The 25,000-nt window shown below is 40.4% G+C and overlaps 1 protein-coding gene across 1 annotated transcript; it reads right to left on the bottom strand.

Annotated features, from left to right (window-relative positions):
- Window positions 1–222: 222 nt before the first annotated feature.
- hnrnpua (heterogeneous nuclear ribonucleoprotein Ua) lies at window positions 223–18,600 on the bottom strand. Its single transcript, XM_020536784.2, has 13 exons — window positions 17,686–18,600; window positions 13,506–13,632; window positions 13,347–13,420; window positions 11,146–11,285; window positions 10,958–11,057; window positions 8,034–8,146; window positions 7,059–7,322; window positions 6,374–6,493; window positions 5,565–5,693; window positions 4,957–5,125; window positions 3,157–3,423; window positions 2,116–2,321; window positions 223–423 (listed from the first exon to the last, which is right to left on the bottom strand). Exons 1-13 carry the CDS (start codon window positions 18,413–18,415, stop codon window positions 238–240), a joined length of 2,625 nt encoding a protein of 874 aa, XP_020392373.2. The 5' UTR covers window positions 18,416–18,600; the 3' UTR covers window positions 223–237.
- Window positions 18,601–25,000: the final 6,400 nt, after the last annotated feature.

Below are 25,000 nucleotides of genomic sequence, written 5' to 3'. Positions count from 1 at the left end.
CAAGCTGCTTCAAGGTGCTCCATTAAGTTTATTACTCAAGCATCCGATTTCTTCACCAGCACTCTCACAACACTAACTAAATTTGAAAATCACCTGCTTTACATATCTAATGATTTTTAAAAACTGCTTTGAATAAAATCTCCAGATGATTCTATACTTTAGAAAACGCAAAACTATATTAAGCAGTTTTTAAATTAGCAAAAACTTTTTTTTTTTTTTTTTTACAGACACCTGACATTACCAGTGTTTTTTAAAAACAGGACTATAGATGAACCTGCTTTGTTTGAAGGTCACTATCTTGAAGTAACTGTTACTTACTGCCTGCTGCTGACGGCTCCAGTTCTGTTTGAAGCCCTGACCTTGGAGGAAGTTTTCATTTCTGTAGCCTTGGTTGAAGCCACGATTTCCCCTGCCCCTGAAATTCTGTCGTAATATAAGAAGTATTTTAGTCAACAGGCAGGTGTACAGTTTTCCACTTACCCTGACATTCAAGATGTACCCGCCAAAGTGGGATGTGCACCTTTCAACCCAAGTGCTCAAGGTCTAATTCCACTACTTGGGAGATTTCCCCATCTACCCATAATATCATGATAATTATTGTGACTGTAAAGGAACAAGCAGCATCAATAGCAGGAAATAAGCAGTTTTCCACAGTATGATGCTGAGGGGGTGCTGATCAGGAATGACCTATGCAGAGTAACTAACAGAAAAAGTTTCATTCCATTCAAAGGCTAAAGGTGAGCCCACCATAATTTTCTCATTCCTCCTGCAGCATAACCAGCTGGCACATTAGTTTGTACAAACGATGCACTACAAAGCAAAGCAGGATTTTCCACAGACTCAGCAACCCAATTTTTCCAAGAATCTTTCAGACTTTATAATTGGTGACCCATAATCCTGGTCAAGTATCCAATAAATTATGTAACAAAAATGGTATAAAAATTAGATTGTCACCATTTCAAAGCTTTTTTCTCAAAAGAAGCTGTTTTATTCTTAAAGTTAACTACCATGACGAGGCTGAGGTAGCCTGGCCATCATAATCTTCTCCAGCTTCCATATCTTTAGAGAATCTGCACTCATTTCTTTCTAGTCGAGGATCCCCGATCTGAATTGCTCCATCAGGAGCCTTCAGCTTCCCAGGCCGTAGGCCCTGGAATTTCATCCCAAACTTCTCAAATCTTTCCTTCAAGAGGCTCTTTAAAAATCTATTTATTTGCTTTAATAGCATGTCATGTGGCTTAACATCAAAATGTTATAACAGCCCTGAAGTGCTTATTTTATCACGTTGAATGTGCTGATTAAGCCCTACAATGCACTACAAGATCAGCAAGTGAAAACAATACAGTACGAATATATTGCAATTGTTTAGAAGAATTGCCTGTGCTTCCTCTTCGACTTTGTTACTCTCAGCAAAAGGAGCAACAAGGGTAAGAAAAGGGAGAAGGAAGTGAAGACTGGACAAAAAAATGAAAAGGAAGATTGATGTAATTAGGAACACATGACTAAGTGAAGTGGGCCATATGGTTCTTCTAGCCTGCTTCGCCATTCAATCGTGAGCGTGTATGATCGGACTGTGGTCGCAACCCCATTTTTCCTGTCTGCCCCAGCCCAACTCATTTATCAAAAATCTAATCCTGCCTTCATTAAGTTCAATGATACTGCCTTCACTAAGCTCTGATGGGTACAAAAACAATTTCTTCACGGTAAACCCCCACACCCCAAAAACGAGACAAGTGAACGTTCTATGAACTATATCTAACACAATTATATCCTATTTTTTCTCCAAAACACAGACACCAAACCAAACAGAATTCCAGATGCAGTATCGCCTAGGCACTTTGCAGCTGCAGCAAAACCTCCTTCCACAGGTTTAATGCTCCTTGCAATAAATGCAATGACTGCAAAAATATTAAGCAGTCACATAAGAAAGGATCAGAAGTTTGGCTGAGAAGATCCACGTCAGACTATCTGTTTGAAGCTACTAAATTACTGGTAACTAAAACAAGTTTATGGGTCCTATTTTTTTTTTAAAAAAGAAAAATGATGAGCCTACTGAATGGAATAATTGAGAAGTCTTGGGCTGCCAAATAAAAAAATTCAAAATCTGTACATTACTTGTCCATAGCCTCCTCTGTTGCTGCCTGGACCCCTGTGGTTGTCTGCCACGCCCCTGTGGTTGTAAGAACCTCCTCTTCCACTGTAAGAGGGTCTTTCGATAAAACCACCTCTATTGTAGCCTATCATTGGAGTGAAACGCTGATTAGGAGCATAGCCACGGCTTTGCTGGTTTCCTCTTCTGTTATACTGTCCACGGTTTGAACCTGTTTGGAAAAGACAGTCAAAATGATCACATTTCAATTCCAATTAATACTTCAGGTCAAAGCTCAAAGAGGAATAAGCCACGGGTTCATAAGGAAAAAAGATTTAAAAAAAGGACAAATAGAATAGTTCTTTAAAGAGCTGACAGACACAATGGTCCGAATGGCCTCTTTCTGTTAAAAAAAGGGTGTGACAGAGTCAGATTACAGAAGATATTTCTCTAGAATACACATGAAATTGAACTCTAAAGACAGACTCTGGGGTGACCCAAAAAGCAGATGAACTCTAAAAAGCTAGCCAGGTCTTATGTTTGATGCATTCTGATTTCAGTCTAAACTGTGACCAAACAGGAATTGGAAACTTGGAGATGAGAAAAATTCTGTGTCGAGAAGTGTCCAGCAATTCATGCTGCAAATGTACCTGTCGACGTTAAGCAAGAACAAACTGAGTTGTAGCAGCAGTGTTCCCACCCTGTTACTAGTCAGCAATCGAGGCTCACAGGAATTATAAACACTGAAGGGAAGACTCTGGAGGATGCCAGGGAAAATGAAATCATACCCCAAAGGTTAACACCTTAAGGAGAAGCAGAGAAGACAGACACGCCCAGAAGTTATCTAGAAACTAGTACTCCCCACTTTCCTGCAGACACTGCTGCACCCACAGGTGAAATAAAAATAATGCAAACATTCTCTTCCAGGTTGCTGCTAGGCAGCAATAAAAGGTTAAGTTCCACATTGTAAACACATGGTAAATAGTGAACATTTTTCAACAGCAAGAAACCAGCTGGAAATGAAGCCTCTATATGTACAAGTCTGTGCAAAGTACAAATTTGCCTACCTCCTCGGTAATTGCCACGGTTCTGATATCCACCGCGCCCTCCTCTCTGGCCACCTCTATTGTATTGGTTCATTCCACCTCGTTGACCACTTCGCCCCCGATTCATTGCTCTCTTTCCAGAACTGGTATTGGGCTTTTTCTCTGGTGGAAGGGCGGTTTTACTTTCTTCCTTATACTTCTCAAGCAATTTCTGAGCATCCTCCTTCTGCAGCTCTGCGTAGCTCACCTCATCCAGAAAGTCACCTGGTTCAGGCAGTGTGTAGATACCTTAAAAAAACAGACCACAAAGTAAAAATCTACACAATGCAGAATATTTTTGTATTAAAATTCATCTGCAGTTCTGTAATACTGACCTTAGACAAATAAACCACTGCAACCACATTCCATCACTATTCTTATTATAATAAAACCTCCTTCCCTTCTTGTTCACTTGACTTATGTCAGAGAGGATCTATTGGGCACAATCCCTCCTATGTTGCCTTCCTTCGCGCAAGGCCAGAGAGTGTGTAAATAGGCTAGTCAACTGTATGAGGCTTCACAGCTGAACTCTGTACTCACCCGAAGTCCACATGCATATCTTTTCCACAGCGGGGGGCTGGGGTGTCACTGAACGGCAGCAATTACCACCCCACCCCACCAGCCTCATACAGGGAGCCATTCAACTAACATCAGGCCCTTATTTACCAAGACCAAGCCATCAGTGCAGATCTGTTATCAAGTGGTTGGCACTGCTGCCTCACAGCGCCAGGGGCCAGAGTTCAATTCCACACTTGGGCGACTGTCTGTGTAGAGTCTGCACATTCTCCCCTTGTCTGTGTGGGTTTCATCCGGGTGCTCCGGTTTCCTCCCACAGTCCAAAGATGTGCAGGCGAGGTGGATTCGCCATGCTAAATTGGCCAGTGTTCATGGATGTGTAGATAAGGTGGGTTATAGGGGGATGGGTCAGTGTGGACTTCTTGGGCCGAAGGGCCTGTTTCCACACTGTTGGGATTCTATGATTCAAAGCATGGGATGGCCCTAATCACTACTTCTCGCAGCCATGCATTTGTCAGCTAATGCATTAAAACGGAGTTCAAAGAGAAGCTCGTATAATCCAGGATAGCACCTCTCCTCCTTCAATCCAGGTTACCCCTTGCACTGAGCAGTGGCAAAGGACGCTAATGTTAGCATCCTTGTAAGAAATAAATTTAAGAAATTCAGTCCAAAAGGAGGCAGAGCATTCTTTCCAAATCACAATGATATTACACCAGTGCGACCCCAAGCAGTGAGATAATACCCTGGACACAATGCACTGAAGAACAATATTTACTGGATTCGTAGCTCCATCCACATATCAGAACATCAGAAACTACTCTGTACTGGTGTGAGAACGACAGTGTACTGTTTCCCTACAAGTCTTATAGGCTAAAATTAGAAGTTCATGGGTAAAATAAACTATAAACAGCTGTATGGCAGTATCTTACAGCTACGATTACTGCTGAAGCAAGGTTTTTCTTCAAATAAAAAGACAAAACATTTTCATATAGCAGGCAAGTAAAACACCCAAGTCAAGCATCTCTCTAAAATTACACTTAACTAATATTAAAAGACAAACGGATCCAATGTAACAAGTAAAGAAATGAAAAAACTGAAAGGGCAAAATTATATTTTAAGGTTTTTAAAAAGACTGGAAGTGACCATTAAGTGCACCATTGTACCACTAACACATCCAAACTACAGAGCAAGACTAGGTATTCTAGCTTCCAAAGAAAAACTGATTGATAAGGCAACACCAGGGTCGCACTCAAATTCGATCTACACCTTTCATTTTCAGAACAGCATGCTCTGGGACATCCTTTCCCTCTTCCTCTGCTTTCTTCTTTGAACGCTCCTTATATTCTTCATCTGATGGGCAAATGACAACCGCTTTACGTTGGAAGCCTGCGAACAGGCACATCTTCCTTCTCTGTGCAGCTGCACACACATTTGTCTACACAAGAAAATTAAAAGTTTTTTTGAAAAAAAAAACTGTGCTTCTCATTTTTGAGTTTTCCAGGCACCCCCAAAACCTCCCATTCTTGCACAGCATCCCACCTTAATTTAAAGCCAAAGCTGATAAGACAGCATTAGTTATTGTGCACCATGTATACAATTAATTATAGCAAACATATTACAAAGATGATGGATTATAAGGAATCAAAGTGCAATTACACTGGGTTAATTGTTTGCTTTCCTACTTAGCAAAAACTTAAATGTCCTATCTATAATCTGTACTCAATATCTATTTATTGCAACGTATCAAATTCTTGCCCTAATTCTTTCCTTCTGTCTCCCAAACAATCTGACCTAATTAGATTGTGCACAGGAACACAAATAAACCTGAACACATAACCAGTCAGTGGCAGGAGAAAGATCAACTATGAGCATACCTGATCAAGGATGTAGTTGCGCTTCTTGCGTGCTGCAATCTCAATAAACTTGCTCAAACACTGTGTGGCTTGTTGAATCAACGTAGTTAGTTTACCTCTGTCAGTCTTCTGACGCTTGAAGCTCAAAACCTGAAAGAGGGTATAAAATTTGAACAGACACTCAAGAACTTGGTAAAATTAGGATGAAACATTGTTTAATCTGTTCATGGATTCCTGTTCTGTAAGGACCAAGGCTTTTGCTGTTAAGTGGAATCTTTATTAATCTGCATTCCTTAGCCTTTTACTATGTGCTAGTTAGCAGGAATGTAATTCATGGTTTCTTTTATATGATTACCAATTATTTCTTTCAGGTTTTTTTGTAAAGTGGCACCAAAATTGTTATTCTGTGGTAACACATCCTCTTAGTTTCCCTTACCCTAAGGAGGACTCAGCTAATTGTCATTGTGCAATCCATGTTTCATGTTAGTTTCCCAACACTAGTAAATCACATGCCCATTTTAAGATGAAGATGATTTGGGAATGGACAGGAAAAGACTTCAGGAACTCATTGCAGAGCACCACCTACTCATTCCAAGTTGCAACTACACTGTTACAATCAATTGTTTACACACAGGTTTTTGAGGTACTTAGGCATGCAGGTTCAAACGTGGGAATGAAAACCAAAAAAAAAAAAATCACAGTCCGAAATTAGACTGGGACTGCATGCAAATACAATTTATAATACTACACAATAAATCATTGCTGTTTACAAGTAAAGCATGTTTTCCAAATGCAAAATTCTTCCATCCAATGGTTCTCAAGTATCTTACCTTCATTATATCCATGATGTTGTTTGTCCCCAGAATGTTATATTTGCCTGGGTACTCTGCTGCATGCTTTGAAACCCATACCGATTTGCCAGTTCCAGGTAAGCCAACCATCATCAAAACCTAAAGCAAACCAGACAACAGTATTACAAACTATTCCAAGTATCCTCTTCCCAAACTGATCACTCAATATCAATGATGAAAAGGATCTTCTACAGACTATATTTTACACCAATAGTCTACCATACTCCTGTTTGCATCCAACATAATTTAGAAAACAAATGTATTGCAAGCATACTGTTTTACTGATGCCTGGAGATATGTATGACATCTGAAGTGTAACAAACAGTGAAGAAAGGAAGTACAAGTGATGATATTATGGCCATACCTAGGTGGAACCCAAACAGTTCATACTTTTGGTTTTAAGAAGGAACATTGCAATATCAAATACGGAATCTAATCACGGCACTCTAAATGTTGAGAAACTTCTTGCACGTTATAGTCATACTGGAAAAGAAAACCCAGAGGGAGAAACAATTTTTGGCAGTTTTCAATGAGTGAGCCTTTGTTACGCAATGGCTCAAAGGTGGGTAAAATGAAGCCATGATCTAGTTGCAGCAGTTTACTCCTATGTTCTTACTTCTGAACCACCAGGTAAGAATCAATGATTTTGAAGTATCACACTTGCCTCACATTCTCCTTTGGTTTTGGGTCCCCTTGGTCCTCGAACACGCTCCTCCAATGGAACCTGCTGGATGAAGGTGAAGCCTTCTGGTATCGGAAAATAGGGAGTCTCCTTCTGTCCGAAATTAAGCTCCACAGCACAATTGTGGCATAGAACATGTGGAAATAAGGCTCTGCCAGCGAGATCATCTTTCCCAATCTTAAATGCGACACCCAGATCCTGACCGTTCTTGGAATAAGAGACTTCCACTTCATCAGCATCAAAGTTCTGTAACAAAAGAACACACAAAATAACTAGTGGGAGCATGATAATTTCCTGCACACAACAAACTTCAAGTAGACTTGACTGCAGTCCACAGCTTATGAGAATTTGATTGTTACTATCACACAAGTTCAGCTGAACATCATTAAATAGCACCTCTCACCCAGCAATCACAGCCATAACTGTGGACAAAAGATTTTTCGAAATCTCATTTTCTATAGATGGGGGGGAAATGTTTCAAAATCACACTGTATGCAGTAGCAACCCCAACACTTACCAAAAATTTCCATAGGGAATGTAACAGATCTTTGAGACCTGCAATGCTCTGCTCTTGATGTTATAAGTATGTGCATAAAAGCATATTTACAAAGTGCTTTTCATTAATAACCTTCCATGTGTCTTGCTGAATTGCTCTAAGTAAAATCTAATCAATTTTTAATTTTACATTCTTACTACCTGACAATATTGATACCAGCAGCACAGCAGTTACTAAATCCAATGTAAGGACCTAAATTAATATAGAAGCATTTTTCAAACATCACATTTAAAACTATAAAATTAGTAATTAAATGTGTGGATTTCTTGGCCTCATTAACCAGGAATCTCAAATCAATGATATCTACTGAGGTTTGAAAGCATGACAGAAGGCGGGTAGCAAAAATGAGAATTATTTGTTTGTCCTGATGCCATGATTCTTCATAAATATTATTAACTTACAAGAAAGCAGCCAATCACATCATTCTCTCCAAACTTTTCACCATAATCTTCAGATTTGCAATTTGAACATTTTGTTCCATTTCCAGAGTAACCGACAGAAAGCTCTTCTTCACCTGAAAGCAAAAGAGTTTGAAACCATTTAAACTTAAGCAACTAATGTTGCCTGTGTCAAGAATTAAGAAGTAGACACTAAAACAATTCTCTCTCAAACTTTTCGAAGAAAGGAAGATATACACAGGCCATTCAGAGGCTGTAGAGAAAAGGCAGACCTTCCCCTTTGGTAGCAGGTTCTACGTTAGAATTGCTCACAACTTAAATGGCATCAGAATTAATATCAAGCAAAATTGGGCAAATGGTGGTCAGGTACACTGCGCTCAAGAAAAAACAACTTGTGGCCTCTATCTGTAGATTATAATGACATTCAAGCTACGACCATCAGGACAAGAGAGAGTAAACTGCCAGAAACCCTTGGACAACCACTCAGAACCAACTCTGAAACCATGCCCTCATAGTTTACATAACAGCAGATTTTTCTTTAGCTGCGTTTCAATGTCTCCTGGAAAAGCTGTTATATCAGAAGTGGCAAGTCTAATGTGTAATCCCATCAGGGATAAGATTCAGCATTACTTTTAAAGAACAGGGAACCTACACATGTACAAATGATGGAATGCAATTTACCAAGATAAACTGGACAACACAAAGATCTGAAATCAAACTTTTTCCAGAATGATTAACTGTCTCAGATGTGAACATTAACACTTCCTGAGACAAATATTATAAAAAGACATAACATTTGTGACATAGAGACAGGAAGACAACAATATAAAAGAACCAACAAATGAAGTAAACTAAAATATCTTTGTTTCTTTTTCCCTCCAAGTGAAACAGAGACAGAAAAATAAAGTATCAGAGTCTGCACAGGACTATGTTTGAGACTGCAAAACATTTTACATTAAACAATATGGGTTATATCAAGTTTCAAAGGACAAATTCAGAAACATGAAACCAGAAGACCCTCATGTCTTCAAATTATGTTCAAATGATCCTTATATTTTAAAATACAGAGCAAATTAAGAATTATTTTACAAATATGATGAAGAATTTCAGAATTATTTAAAATCTGATATGTTACCCACATTATGTAATGCAGGAATGTTTAATAGTATAAGGCGCTATTGTCTCTGAATTCTTATTTTGAGCTTCTTCATTTTTCTTTCTTATATGTAGCTACAGCAATGGACCTTTAAGTTTCTCTCCAGGTAAGCCTCAGTTCACTAAGCAAGTGGGCATTCTTTGCTTTTGAGCTTGGAAATCAAAAATATCTCAGATAACCTACAACTTGCAGCTTGCTGCTTTCTCACTAAACATTCACATGTTAGTATGTTCCAGCAGTCATCAAACAACAAGCATAAACCTAAATTAAATATTTGATTCAACCTACCTCTGGATTGGAACAAAGACAAAATTGCAAAACCTGACATCAATTACACCAAGTGAGAATCAAGCCTTGAACCCTCTGTTTAGCTTAAATGCAACATATTTATTTACACAAGCAAAAATCATCATTGCAAATTTCCCTACAAAGTACTGTACAAATTACTGTATTTGCACAATTCTGTAGACAGCAGATCATGATGGTTTCTCAGAGACAACATAAGCCAGAATTATGCTTGCAAGTGCGAAAATATAAACACGTAGAACCTTGACATGACTAGATCCATTCTTCAAATCTCATTTTCCTTCTTTGTCACTGGTTTGAAATTATTATTTTCACCAAGATGAGAAATATTAAGTATATAGTTATGAAATGCTTTACCATTTTTACTATCAAGCATAGAGCACGGTCATAGTACACTTGGTGGACTGCCAGTGATATTCAATGTTGCTCCAATGCACCATGATCCAAAGCATCCTTTACTTATTGTAGGAAATGTTCTACATCCCTAAACAGTTGTGTTAGGTTAGGAGCAATGCTGAGCTGCTCATTCCACATCAAACTGGATCGAAACAGTTTCACTTTTCACATAGTACTGTTAGAATAAGCTATGGGGAAGTTTTCAATTTCAGTCTGGTTTGAGATCAAATCCAACTCTGACAAGAAAAAATGTATAACACATTTATCACCCATATGCAGCACTTTATATTTGGAATTTTATTAAAAAGTGATTTAAAAAATCCCAATGTCATCAAACTGCTAAATAACCATCATGATACTGCCCTGGGCAGTGTTTTAGAACAGACAAACACATAGCAGCTCAGGTACATAAATTCTTTAAAATTTGTGTCACAGCTATACAGGGTGGTTAAGAAGGCGTTTAGCATGCTTGCCTTCATTGCTCAGATCAAAGTGGTGAATGCAAGTGCAGTTACAATGTTTAAAAGACATCGGGGTAAGTTCATGAATAGGAAAGGTTTGGAGGGATATGGGCCAAGCGTAGGTAGGTGGGACTACTTTAGTTTAGGAACATGGTCATCGTGGACTGAAGGGTCTGTATCCATGCTGTATGACTTTATAAACAAAGTTCTGCAACTCTGTTTATCTGTTCTACAAAATAACAGGCTATATTCAGCAAGTGGTTTCCTTTCTGAAAGATGCCACTGAAACCATTGCAACATAGTTCCAAGCTCACTGCCATTTGGTCACCGTGCTCCTACAGTAACTAACAAGATACTACAAACCATAAAAGCCCTCCTTTTGTAGAACTCTCTCATCAAAAATATGTATTATCAAATCACATTACTGATCTGCGACACATCCAACACTGAGCAAATTTTAAGTCTATTAATCAACAGGTAACAGTTTTTACCAGACTTGACGAATTGCACTTTTAGAGAAATCAGGTGCTCTCCCCAGAAACAGGTGTGCATGTTCACCTCTGTAAGGAGATGGAGAAAACCTGCAAACAGGATGTTGAAAAACTCACCAAGTAACATGCTGTAGGAAGCCAGTGACCAGCCAACCCTCACTTCATGTGGGTCAGTCTGATCTGGCGGCAAATGCTTAACTGGTATCTTCTCAGTTACCTGTTAACACAAATGTCAAAGTCAGACAATATCATCATAAATTTCAGTTTTTAAAAGTTATCTGCACACAAAAAGCAAAAACATCTACCTTCATCTCAAAGCAGATTTTGCCTTTGGTAACTCCATAAGAAGCTCTTCCTCCCGCCCAAAGGTAGGCAAATCCTTCCATAGTCAGTGGCATGGCACCAAACCGATCTCTGTTGATCTTAAAGTGCAAATCGCAATTGTCTGTAAAAGAATACTGGACATGTTAGTACTTGAACATAAGTCACCTAATACAGTAGAAAGCTTATTGCTAGCACACACTGACTAGCGCTGTGACAAACTTAACACAGAGGGACATTTCCCACTATTGTACTAAATGAAGATAACGCCATACACCAGCTAAAGAAATCCAACCACAATAGGAGATCACTAATTAGAAACCAAGGAAGAAGACTGGACCCAAAGATTAAGTGACCTGTACTAACATTACGTTGCTTATTTGACAACAGAATCAGCACAGCAACAGTGATAGAACAGCAATTACTAGAATATTTCCAGTATCTTTTCAGGGACTAAACTGTACCAAAATAGAGATCTAGGAGTAATAACAGAACACACTAGATATTTTTAACACCCACAAGGGCGGGAGACATTAATTTCCTCCTCTTTGCAAGGTTAAATACTATTATGTTATCATAATGGCACACAATAAACTCAAAAAGAACATTGTGGCAATTAGAAAACTGCTCAGCCATTACTGATTTAAAGTCAGTTAATGTCATTAAAATCAAGATTTCCACAACAAGAAACTTATTGTAACTCAGTCAATTATTTTAATAACATATCAAAACAGAAGCAAAATAAGACAACTAGTATTGAGGAAATAAATCAAAAATAAGTTGCAAGTTTATGCATTGGAGAAGAAATAAGCTAAAAGTTCCCTTTTCCTGTAAGTCTATCATAAGCAACCAATAGAAGCCTCCATAAGAACCTCAACAACAAAACAAAAATGCAATTTGACAGCTCTTTCTCCCAAACATACCCACTTTTTTTTGCGATACCATAAAGACCCACCCTCCCCGTAAAAAACCTGGCAATTAACGACTAAGAACATGCAAACTGTCTATTTGCTCTCTCATCTGTGGTGAATGAGATATGCTAGAAAATCTGGACATCCCAGAGGGGTCAGACCATTTATTCTATTGTTATGAAGATTTATTTCAGACTTAAGGAAAATTACAGTTCAATAAGTGAATTTTAAAATTTTGACAAGCACTGTCTTTCAAGGTAACTTGTCACTAAGAACAATATAACGGCAAAATTTCAGTTAGAAAGGCCAAGGATTGTGGACTGCTGCAGTAATAACTGTTTTAGAATGGTACTGGACTTCCATAGCCATCAGATCTTAGAGAAGTTAGGTTTGAAGATAAAGATATGCCTGAAGTGCAAATGAACACCCACCAGGTTTTCAATGTTGAAGATAACGTTAACAAGGCATTTACTTGCTCCTAAGTTTGATGCAGAAATTGCCTTAAAAAGGATCAAGACACCCAGGGCTGATCTGGACTTGATGCTGCATATCAGAATGCAAAATGACATAAGATATATTATACAAGAAATGTGTCAATCTATTTAAGAGCTCTGAAGGTTTGGCTGGTTCCAAATGACTAAAGGAAGTTATGAGATTCCCATAACTAAAAAGGGAAAGAAACCAGAAACTAAGAAATTGTGGACCTATTGGACACCAGCTATATAAAGATGCTGGACCATCTTATAAAAGTAAATGATGACCAGTTCCATCAACCTGACTGAACAAGTGGTTAAATTAAATGAATGGCTGCCCAGTGTAAATTATACAACTTGTAACAAAGCAGGATTAGGGACATAGGGAGGCATAATTGTTAAAGTCACTGAAAATATATAAGCAAATAATGAGGTCCACAGATAAGATGACTTGAACGATAAAGCTAGAGGGCAGAGATTCAGGGTGAGAAGGGAAAGGTTTAAAAGGGACCTGAGGGCAACTTTTTCAGGCAGAGGGTGGTGCATGTGCAGAATGGGTTGCCAACTGATTCTCCCAGAAAACTCTGGACACTTAGTAAAAGGAGGGGAAGGGACACAGTAATGTGATATGTAGCTGCACTATGTCACTGTAGGGAGTTCTGTGGATTGTGCGGTCTTAACAGCTCGATTATATCGGAGAATGCTGAATTTGGCAGCAATTTTCCATTTCCCACTAAATCAAATTCCTGCCTCATCTCATTTTACAATACATAATTACCCGATTTAGTTAACGTCACGTACATGTATCCAGGGCAACTACATTATCATCAAACTCTTCCTCATCTTCTTCCACAGGTGGCTGGGGAGACTTGGACCTAAAAAATAGGCATACACATTAGTCAATGGTTTGGCTTTAAAATGAACAATAGCAAGGTACATGAGCTGATAAGTCAGTCATACCGTCGATATTTGTTTTCTTCAATATACTCGTAGTAGCCACGTCCATGGTCTTCATGAGGTCTCTTTACACCTTTGCGATTTTGCTCTTTACCCTTATCAGTTGTCTGTTCAGCCTGGCTGTCTTTTCCTAAAAAAAAAGGCAGGTTACAAATTCAAGATTACAAGGCTCCATTTAAGGGATGAAAGTGTGCAAGTTATGTTCAAAATAGCAAAATAAAGATCAATATAATACATAAAATGTTAGATTTACTTTAACTGTTCTCAATGAGGACTGACTTCAATTTGCTTACTTTAAATACATTACATTTTACCCACAGTTAATAGGAAGAAAGTGCAAAATGGTCTTTTACATTGAATTCTCAAAGGAAATTTTTGCAAAGTGCACACAGGAATTTATTGGCTCAATGATAACCACAACACTTATCTACAACCGAGGGTATTTAATCCAGGAGCTGAAATATTCATAAAACTGAACATTCCTGTTGTAACGTTTCTCAAAAGGATTAAAGATATGCTACGTGATATTTCTGTACACTCAATCTGATGAACATTGATCATAGCCTTTGTAAAGACGTCAAGTTTTACTGCTACTCACATCCTGTTTTACTAAAGGAGAATTTTCACTTTGATTAACTAAATAACAATCAAGTATATGAAACACAACTGACCAAGAATAGCAACTGTTCCAGTACCTCCCTCCACTGACCTCCCAGCCAATATAACTGTGCTGAATTCATTACCTCTACTCTGCTTGGTACCACTGCATCGTTATGAAGTTTGAACTGAAGTTTGCTCTGCTGAAAGTACACACCTCAGCACAACTACACCAAACATGTCTCTTGATCATTCAATTCCTTGACCAGCCACTCATATACTTTAGAATGCTAATTTAGGGATCATTTTGCACTGTGGGCCCATACAGGAAAAGACTGACCACTAGAAATATTAACAGTACTTCCAGAGAGAGGTTTTTATCCTGAGGACTTCAGGTAATAAGCCTTTGCCACAAGTGATCGTGTATTTGTAATTCTTGGTATGTTGCAAATGTTGTATTATTAAATTACATAGGAACGAAGGAGTTAAATTTAACATTCATTCACAACACAGATTTAGCATCAAGCTAAACAAGAGACTGCCTCCTCCAGGCCTGGAATCAGGATTCAAGTAAAGTTTACACTAAACACAGGATCAATATGAAACTCCACTTCGGCATAGTTGACAGTGGTATTGTGATGCATGTATAAAGTATTTCACAAATCACCTTCACGTTGAATAAGGTAGTAGTAAAGGGTGGGTAATCATTCTTCAGTGGAAACGTGCTGATGAAAGAGGCTGCAGCTCAAATAGGACAGTTCTGTCATTGGGAGATTGAAATGGAACACAAAGCTGTTTCCAGAAATAGTTTTGACTATTAATAGGCAATTCCCATTCTGTTAGCCTGAAAGCAGCTGCCTAGTTTGCGCTGCTATATATCAGTAGGGCACCAAATTCAGTAAGGATACATTTCTGGAGAGGGAAGGGGAATGGCAATGGCATGTACCAAGACATTAAAACTGTCAGATCTACCAACATGTTTTCTTTTAAGGCACTTAAAAGTTCATCACAGAATTAAATTTACACCAAAATCTGTTCTATGCCTTGCTGAATTGGAACATTAGATTGTAGGTACAGTAACTATTCGTTCTTTGAAAAATTGCAGTCAATATAAAGATATTCAAGCACACCTGGACAACTCATTAAATGCAACTACACTGAGTATTTCCACTTATTTTAGAGGTTCAGATATGAAGAGTTTAACTAATGTCTTCTGGGTATGTAAACTGTTTCAAACGTTCTCAACGGTCACTGCTGAAAAGTTGGTCCACAAGAAGTGATGGAGCTGAACAAAACAATGAGATACCTTATCAGACTTGACAATGCACGGTGTACAAATTGCCTGGGTACTTTAACAAAACAGGATTTTACCAAGTCTGAATGCTCTCAAACACTCAAAACAAACCAGCCTGAACGAAGCTCTTAATAAGCAATATGCATCTACCTGCATGCCAGAAAATTGAGTTGGCCCCCAAGCAGCACAAGATGTCTTAAATAACTACATCTGCTACACACCAAAGCAGTGTAATTAAACACTGCTGCTTTCTTCAAATCTGGACGGAGGAAATTCAATTCAACTGTATTCAGCCTTTTCTCAGACGGGATGGTGTCCACTTGGTCTCAGTTGTACATTGATATTACAGTCCAGCACCCCATGCAATGTATACACATGCACACTCTGTAGAAGCCAAGTTCTTTGTGAATGACTGTTTCACAACTGATTATAATGCACAGCATGTATCGTTACTATATACTGACAGGATTGCTACATCACACAATTACCATGCAATATTCTGCTTCATGCAAAGACGACCACTAGGTATAATTAAATACACAATACAGGTGTTAGTTATACATCAATTGCTGTTGGGGAGGGAACTATACAAATTGTAGATTCATAAATTTCCAGTTCACCGTGTAGCATCAAATTAACTACTTTTTAAAAATGTTAGCTTTTAAGTGGAATGAATATATCAAGCTTTGGGTGAACATGACGCTGAGGTGAAGACAAAGACTATTTATATTAGCTTAGGGTTGACTTTTAGCAAAAAAATATACAAATATTCCTATCTCAGAATTTAAACTTGAATTACCTAGCAGGTACTGTGATTCTATAGACTATATTAATGATTTAATTTCCTCAGGGACAATAGATTTTTCAAAGATTGAAACATGAAAGAAGTTTGCCATTAGGAGCCATTGAAAATGGCCCACCTTCTCTAAACGCTTACCTTGTATATAAATAATATTGCCAACACAAAAATTCCTCCCTGACTCATGGACCCTCACTCACAAGCAACATACCTCCAGACTGTTTGTCTTCCATACTGTCAAAGACATCGCTGTTTTCTAAAATAAACTTAATTTCTCCCATGACCCGATATCAAGCTACCATCCAAACTACAGAGTAAAAGCAGCCTTGCACATATAACGCATTAGCCAATTTCATCATTTGCAACCTGCAGTTTTTGTCAAGGCCTTCCCACACACTGGGGCTATATTTGCTTGGCTGCGTGTTTTCTAAACCATTCCTAATGTTTTATCCACCCAGTCCCATATCGTTTCTGGGAAGTTTAAGAATCCATTACTGGCCCTAAACCTAAAAGTGATCTCCATTTAACATCAACCACAGAACTAAGACCACATTTCGCATGTGCAGTTACTTGGCATAATCAGCTTTAACCCACTCAACTCCTCCAAAACTTCTTGGATGAAATCCAGGATTAGATGAAGCTTCAACTTCAAACTGACCAAACATTCACAGATGCAAGCTATATATGCAAGCCCTTCCCTGCACTTCTTCAGAGACACAGCCAAGTTATTGTACCCTAGAGGTGCCCTGTCCTTATGTTTTAGCATTATCCCCACTCCAATCTGAGGGCCTACCTTTCATCAAAACACTCTGATAAAAACAGAGATAGTAGGAACTGCAGATGCTGGAGAATCTGAGATAACAAGATGTAGAGCTGGATGAACACAGCAGGCCAAACAGCAGAGGAGCAGGAAGGCTAACGTTTCAGGCCTAGACCCTTCTTCAGAAAATTATAAAAACATGTGGCTTATCTGGTCTGACAGTGCTGGAAATGATTTTCTAGTCTAAAACATCGAACAGCAAATGTAAAGCAAAATAAAAAAAAGGTGCAAAGTTATTTCTATTCCCACTTCCCCTCCCCCTACAACCTTCTCCTAATTCCCTGTGATACTCCATTTTGGTTTGCATTATTTCCACCCTCCATTTTCTCAGTGGCTTCCTTCAGCCATCCTGTATCCTCATCCCACACCACCACCGCCGCCCCCACCCCACCAATCCACTCTCCCATTTTAATTCCAGTCTCTCTCTGATAGAGACTGGGACTCAGGCTGAAGCAGCTCCTCCTCCCTCCACCCCCCCCAACACGGTCTAACACGCGCGCCCAGCAGCCTGAGCCCAATGGAGGCGCCGGAAGTGATGGGTTCTGAGGCTCGTTGATGTTTTATTAGTTTTTTTTAAAAATAAAGCGGATGAATGAGAAATAAAAAGCCCAGGTTCCACGCCCCCGGGGAAGGGGAATGAGACACGGGAAGGGAAGGGAGGCGGGTTCCCCACCTTTGCTGGAGTGTTGAGGGGCGGGAGCCGGGCCCGAAGCGGCCTCAGGTTCCTGTTTGCCACCAGCCCGCGCCTCGCCGTCCCCTAGCTCCATTGTTTCCTCTTCTCCCGCTCTTTGCTGCACCTCAGCCTGGACTTGGGCTTGTTCTTGGACCCGGGCCGGCTCCGTGACCGCTCCCTCCGCCTCTCCCATCCCGTTTTCCTCCTCTTCCTCGTCGCCCAGGCCGCTCTCGCCTGTTTTGCTCTCGACCTCCTCCTCCTCGTCGTCGTCTTCCATTCCCCCTCCCGCGGCTCGGACCAGGACTTCGGCCTCTCCTTGAGATTCCTCCTCCTCCTCCGCCGCCGGGACTTGGCTCACTGCGGCCGCCGGCGGTTCCAGCCCAGCGGCCAGGGAAGCGCCGTTCAGTCCCGGGCCCCGCGCCTGGGCCTCGGCTTTGTCTCCTCCCGCCAACTGCGGCGGCTCCTGCTCCTCCTCCTCCTCCTCCTCGCCGCCGGCCGTCTCCTCGTCTTCCAGCTCCTCCTCGCCGTTCTCGGGGGTCTCTAGCGGCCCGGGCCCCCCGTCCTCCTCCTCCTCTTCCATCATCTCCTCCTCGGCCTCGGCCTCGCTGTCGAGTGCGGCCTGCAGCCGCTCCTGGAGCTCGGCTTTCAGGCCCTGCACACTCAAGCCGCGCCGCTTCAGCTCATCCTTGAGCTCGGGCACCTTCAGTTTCTTCACGTTGATGTCGCTCATGGTGAGGACGATGGCGGGGACTCGGGCTCAGCTCCGGCCTCGGGCTCCGCTTCGATTCGGGCTCCGTGTCCCTGCACCGATCGACCCGGCTCCTCGAGGCTCGGCTCGGCTCGGCTCCGCGCCGCGCAGACTCAGTGTGGGGCCAGCACCGGCCTACCGTAAACCCCCGAGAGTGAGCGCCTCTGCTGGAGAAGCAGGGAGATTGCTAACAGAGCTGCTGGCACATTACTAACCAAATGCCACGGACTGACTGTGCATCATCGACAGAGCTGCTGCTGGATTACTAGGCGGCGGGGCGGGGGGGAAATGGTCATTGTCATTATTGATTAGTGTCTGGTTGGAGATATCAGTTGCTGGGCATATCTTATCTGCAAGCACCAATAATGACATTTAAAGCACTCTGTTTGCAGATAGCTGTGCTTAAGATTCTATCCTTTGCTCCTCTCCCCTCTTCAACATGCCTCCCCTCATATCATCCGCAGGAATGGGGTTACCTTTCATAGTACACTAATGATAGCCTGTATTCACATATCTACCATGGGGATTGATTAGTTCAGTTGGCTAGACAGCTGCTTTATCATGCGACAGCTTGGGTTCAATTCTCATAAGTTACTGTGAGGGTCCCACCTTCTCAATCTCGCCCCTCGCCTGAGGTGTGATGAGCCTCAGGTTAAACTCACCACCAATCATCTCTAATGAGACAGCAGCATTATGGTCCTCTGAGGTTATGGCAACTTTATCTTTATATATCTACTACCACTTCAAATGTTGTTCAACACCAAATAATAGCTTTTTTTTTCCCCTTATTGGGTAAAGTTATCAGAATTAGAGATGAACTTGTTGAAACGTGAGATTCTGAGATAGCTTGAAAGGGTAGACGCTGAGAGACTGTTTCCCCAGCAGGATAATCTAGAATTAGGGGTTGCTGTCTCTGGAGAAGGAATGAGACATTTAGGACTGAGATGTGGAGAAATGTCTTTGTTCAGAAGGTTATGAATCTTTGGAATTCTTTAGCCCAGAGTGCTCTTTATCTGCCATCACTGTATTGGATGTTTTGGTTGTTAAAGAAATCAAGAAGAATGAGAGAGAAAGGAAATCAAAGTCAAAGTTCAGCCAGCCTTATTAAATGGTAGAAAAATCTCAGGGAACTTATGGATCTCTTAGAACAAACTAAATAAAAGATTGGAATAAGAGCAGGAATTTCCCGTGAGATAGGGATCAAATGTGGTGAAAACTATAAGAGTAAAGTGCAGGAAATTGGCATTAAAAGAGATAACTGGAAGGCTGCTAAATTATAAACTGCATAGACTGATTGACCTACTATTTGTGTCATATTAGTTTGGAAATCTAAAGTAGTAGCTGTGCATGCTTTGTACATCAGTATGTAGCAACTGTATAAATAAAGGAAATGACAAAGTGTTTCTATGCAGAGATAAATGAGTTGAATTTAAGGTAGAATTGCTGCTGAATTTCAAGTTCAAAATGTTAGAAGAATAAAGGGGTGGGTATCATATCTTGCATTCTGATGTTTCCTCTGGCACTAAACAAAATTCATTACTAGCCTTAATAGCAATTAAGGCTGCTACTTGATGATACAGGGAAGCAATCTGGAAAAATAAATTCTGAACTTTAAGATGATTGGGTTTGATGTTCAATATACATGGTTAGAAATCTTAGGATGAGTGTTGGTTCAAAGTCAGATCTGTGGTAATCCTAACCATAGAAATGATACAGGACTGAATGAGGTCATTTGGAGATTGTGCCTGTGCTGGCTGTTTGGTTGAGCTATATTGAACTATTTCTATTACTCTGTTGCCTTGCCTTTTCTTTTTACGTGTAACATTTATCCAATTCCTTTTTGTAAGTCACTGTTGAATGTACTACTCCCACCCTTACAGGTAGTGCATCGCAGATCAAAACAAATCTTTGTCATTTCTTATGTTGCTTCTGGGTTGTCTTGTAACTGCTTTGTAATAAATGCCTAATGTAATAGTTCATATGATTTAGAGATGTAACCTCGTAGAAAATGTAGAAATTGAATTTTAAATGTTAAGTGCTGTGGGGAAAGAATCTCTGGTAAATGTCTAAGGTCTGGCAAATCGCATGGACTTAAGATAATTGCAATTCAAAAGATAACTTGTACTTAAAGGAGAAAGTCAGAGTAAAAGAATGAGAATCATAAAATGACAGCCAACCTTACTTAGCTAAAAAACTGGGGTTATGATGTCTCCAATTATTCCAAGAAAAAGAAAAAAATGCAGGATGGTGTAGTACAGGGGAATCTGGATGTTTTTATACACTAATCACGAAACATCTCTATGCAGATACTGCAAATAATTCAGAAAGCAAATGGAATATAGGCCTTTAATGCAAAGAGAATGGACTGTAAATTGGCAAGACTTGCTAACCTCTCTTTATGGAAGAGTCAATGAGACCTCATGTAAAATAATTTTGCACACTTTTTGGCTTCATTATGTAAGAGGGTTATGCTTGCATTGAAGGCAGTTCATAGAAGATTCACTGTGTTGATTCCAAGGATGAAGGGGTTCTCTTCTGAGGAATAGCTAAACACATAGGGTCTCTACTCACTGGAGTTTAGAAGACTGCAAGATGATCTTATTGAAATGTATATGATTCTGAGCAGGCTAAACAGAGTAAATGCCGAGTATATGTTATCTGCTTATCGTGGAATCTAGAACTATGTGACATGGTTTCAAAATAATGTGTCCAATTAAGATGGAAATGAAGAGGAATTTCTTCTCTGAGGGTCATTAATCTTTGGAAGTATTAACTCCAGAGAATAGCTGAGGCTGGGTCATTAAATATGCTTAAAACTGAATTAGACAGGTTTTTGGTTTATAAGGGAGTCAACAGTTAGAAGAAAAAGGAAGAAAAGTGGAGTTAAGACCACAATCTTTTCAGCCATAATCTTGTTGAATGGTGGAAGAGTCTCAAGGGTCAAGTGGTCTATTTCTTATGGTTTGTATGACATTAGAACAGAACATAACAACTCAGAGCATTTCATCTCCCCACTACTTATTTTGTCCATTTTCTTAAAAATATGTCCTTTGGTTACCGCTCCCCTCTCGGTGAAAACATTTTCACTGTAGTGTTGTTTGCTGATGAGTTATTTGATCATAATAGAAGCTCAAGCCAGACTTCTTTGTAACAGCTGAACCACATATATTGTTGCACTGTACAAGATGGTAAGGCTACTTAGCAGCACATTTCACCCAGTACAGGATCCAAATTCTTAGGAGAACAATTTTTTTATTCATTCATGGGACTAAGGCATCGCTAATTGGCCAGCATTCATTGCCTTTCCTAGCTGCCATTGAGAAGGTGGGAGTGATCTGCCTTCTTGAACTACTGCAGTCCATGTGTTGTGGTTTGAGCCACAATACTATTAGGGAGGAAATTCCAGGATTTTGACCCAGAAAAAGTGAAGGAATGATGACATATTTCAAGTCAGGATGGTAAGTGGATCAGAGGGGCACTTGGTGTTGTTCCCATGTATCTGTTGTCCTTCTCTTTCTAGATGGAATTGGTCATGAGTTTGGAAGGTACTGCCTAAGGGCTTTGGTGAATTTCTGCAGTGCACAATGCTACTCCTAAGCATTGGTGGTGGAGGGAATGAACGTTTGTTGATTAGTGCCAATCAATCAGCTGCTTTGTCCTGGATGGTGTTAAGCTTCTTGAGTGTTGTTGGAGCTGCACCTATCCAGACAAGTGGGGAACATTCCAGCACACTTCCAACTTGTACCTTGTAGATGGTGGACAGGCTTTGGGAAATCTGGAGATGAGTTACTCACTATAGTATTCCTAGCCTCTGACTTGGTCTTGTAGTCAATGTTTATGTGGTGAATTCAGTTGAGTGTCTCGTCAATGGTAACTCAAGGATGTTGATAGGGGTAGATTCAGTGATGGTACTGCTATTGAATGTCAAGAGGTGGTGGTTAGAATGGCTCCTATTGCTGATGGTCATAGCCTGGCATTTGTGTGGCATGAATGTTACTTACCACTTGTCAGCACAAGCCTGGATTTTGACCAGGTCTTATTGCATCAGTGTCTGAAGAGTCATGAATGGTGCTGAACATTATGCAATCATTGGCAAATATCCCCAATTCTGACCTTCTGGTGGAGGGAATGTTATTGATGAAGCAGCTGAAGAAGGCTTGGCCTAGGCCACTACCCTGAGGAACTCCTGCAGGGATGCTGAGATGATTAACTACAGCAACCACAACCATCTTCCTGTGTTCCAGGTGTGATTCTCAACCAGTGAAGAGTTTGCCTACTGATACCCGTTGATTCCAGTTTTTCTAGGGTTCCTTGATGCCAATTGGTCGAATGCGGTCCTGGTGTCAAGAGCTGTGACTCTCACCTCACCTCTGGAATTCAGCTCTTTTGTCCACGTTTGAACCAACGCTGTAGTGAAGTCAGGAGCCGAGTGGCCCTGCTGGAACCCAAACTGGTATCACAGTTGAAGCACAAGTATTCAGAACTATTGCCAGAATGATGTCAGGGCCCCATGGCCTTTGCAGTATCCAATGCCTCCAACCGTTTCTTGACATCACGTGGAGTGAATCAAATTATATTATAGACCACTGGAGGTGACACTGGATCATTCACTCAGCACTTCTGGCTGAAGATTGCTGTAAATGCCTCAGCTTTATCTTTTGCACTTACACGCTGGGCTCTTCCATTATTGAGGCTGGGGATATATGTGGAGCCTCCTCCTCCAGTGAGTTGTTTAATTGTCCACAATCATTCACGACTGGAAGTGGCAGGACTGCAGAAGTTAGATCTGATCTGTTGGTCTTGGGCTCATTTAGCTCTATCACTTGCTACTTATGCTGTTTAGCATGTAAGTAGTCCTGTTGGGTTGACACCTCATTTTTAGGTATGCCTGGTGCTGCTCCTAGCATGTCCTCCTGCACTCTGAATGAACTAACACATGACTACTGAGGTCACGGTGACATCACTGGTTACTTACATGAGAGGCTCACTTACATAATCATCCAATCCTGTCCCTACATCTGCTATCATTACACCTCCTAATTTGGTAGACCACTATTAAACACACCCATAAACATTCTCTGTTTGAAGGAAAACAAATATTGATTGGTTATTCTCAAATCCATACGCTAAACATAAATGACGTTTCCTCCGAAATGTTCAGTGTCAGGAAAGATGAAATGATGGTTTATAATCAATGGTAAAAGGAGGAGTAGGGCCAACTGGGGACAGGAAGGGGATTTGCACATGGAGGCAAGTGACTCAGCAGAATAATTCGCATCCGATTTTACCCATGAGGCAGATGCTGCCCAGGCATTGGTAACAGAGGAGAAAACTCAGTCACGAGAAGGATTTAAAATTGATGAGGTGTTGAATAAGCTTTCTATATCTAAAAGTTGAAAAGGCACTTGGAAATTCATCCAAGGTTATTGAAGGAAGTGAGAGTCGAAATCGCAGAGGCACTGGCAATAATCTTTCAATCTTCCCTGGAGTCTGGGGGGGGTGGTACTAGAGAACTAGAGAATTGCAAACATTATATTCTTGTTAAAAATTGCTGTAGAGATTCACCCAGCAATTACAGACCAGTCGGTTTAAGTTCAGTGATGGGGAAACTTCTGGAAACAAGTATTTGGGTTACCATTAATAGTCTTATGGAAAAACGTGGGTTAATTTGGAAGGGTCAGCATGGATTTGCTATGGGAAAGTCATGTCTAGCAAACTTGCTGGTGTTTTTGAAGAGGTAACAGAAGGTTGACAAAGGCAAGCCTGTTGATGTGATGTACATGGACATCCAAATGGCATTTGGTACAGTGTTACACTTCAGACTTGTGATGAAAGTGATAGCCATGGAATAAAAGGAACAGTTGCAATGTAGAAACAAAATTGGCTGAGTGATAGGAAACAAGTGTAATGAATAACATGTATATTTCAGGCTAGAGGAAGGTAAGTAGTGGAGTTTCCCAGGGATCAATATTGAAACCATTGCTTTTCTTGATATATCTAGATAAGCTAGATCTTGGTGTATCCTGGAGTCAGTGTTTTAGCTCCTCTGATGCTGCTTGGTCTGCTGTGTTCATCCAGCTCTGCACCTTGTTATCTTATATGTATAAGAAGTACACTTTTGCACAAAGAACATGCAGAGTCAGTATAAAATAAAGGGTATTATTCTAAGGGATGTGCGGCAACAATGCAAACTAGGTCTGTATGTGCATAGCTCATTAAAGGTGGCAGGACAGGTGGAGAGACTGTTCATAAAGCACACAGTATTCTGGACTTCATTAATAAGGCATAGGGGAGGGAGTTTATTTGGAACTTATTAGGACACTTGGCTGGAGGATCATGTACAGTTCTGGCCACCACAGTTTAGGAAGGATGTGTATGCAGTGGAATGAATGCAGAAGAGTTTATGAGAATGATTCCAAGGATGAGAAACTTCAGTTACGTGGATAGACTGAAGAAGTTGAAACTGTTTTCCTTGGAGACAAGAAGACTCAGGTACACGTTTCTTTGAAGAGGAGAAGGATAAGACAAGATTTAATAGAAGTTTTCATAATCATGAAGGGTCTGGAT

Source organism: Rhincodon typus, chromosome 9 (assembly GCF_021869965.1).
Source record: "Rhincodon typus isolate 14 chromosome 9, sRhiTyp1.1, whole genome shotgun sequence".
NCBI lineage: Eukaryota > Metazoa > Chordata > Chondrichthyes > Orectolobiformes > Rhincodontidae > Rhincodon > Rhincodon typus.
This window is presented reverse-complemented; position numbering and strand designations above follow the sequence as displayed.

Excerpts from the sequence above, each read along its gene's own strand:
- hnrnpua (XM_020536784.2), bottom strand. The coding sequence starts at position 18,415 with ATGAGCGACATCAACGTGAAGAAACTGAAGGTGCCCGAGCTCAAGGAT. Across the intron at positions 8,147-10,957 it reads TTCCTACAGCATGTTACTTG|GTGAAGAAGAGCTTTCTGTC; the intron begins GTGAGTTTTTCA and ends TTTTGCTTTCAG. Across the intron at positions 2,322-3,156 it reads CCGTGGCAATTACCGAGGAG|GTTCAAACCGTGGACAGTAT; the intron begins GTAGGCAAATTT and ends TTTTCCAAACAG.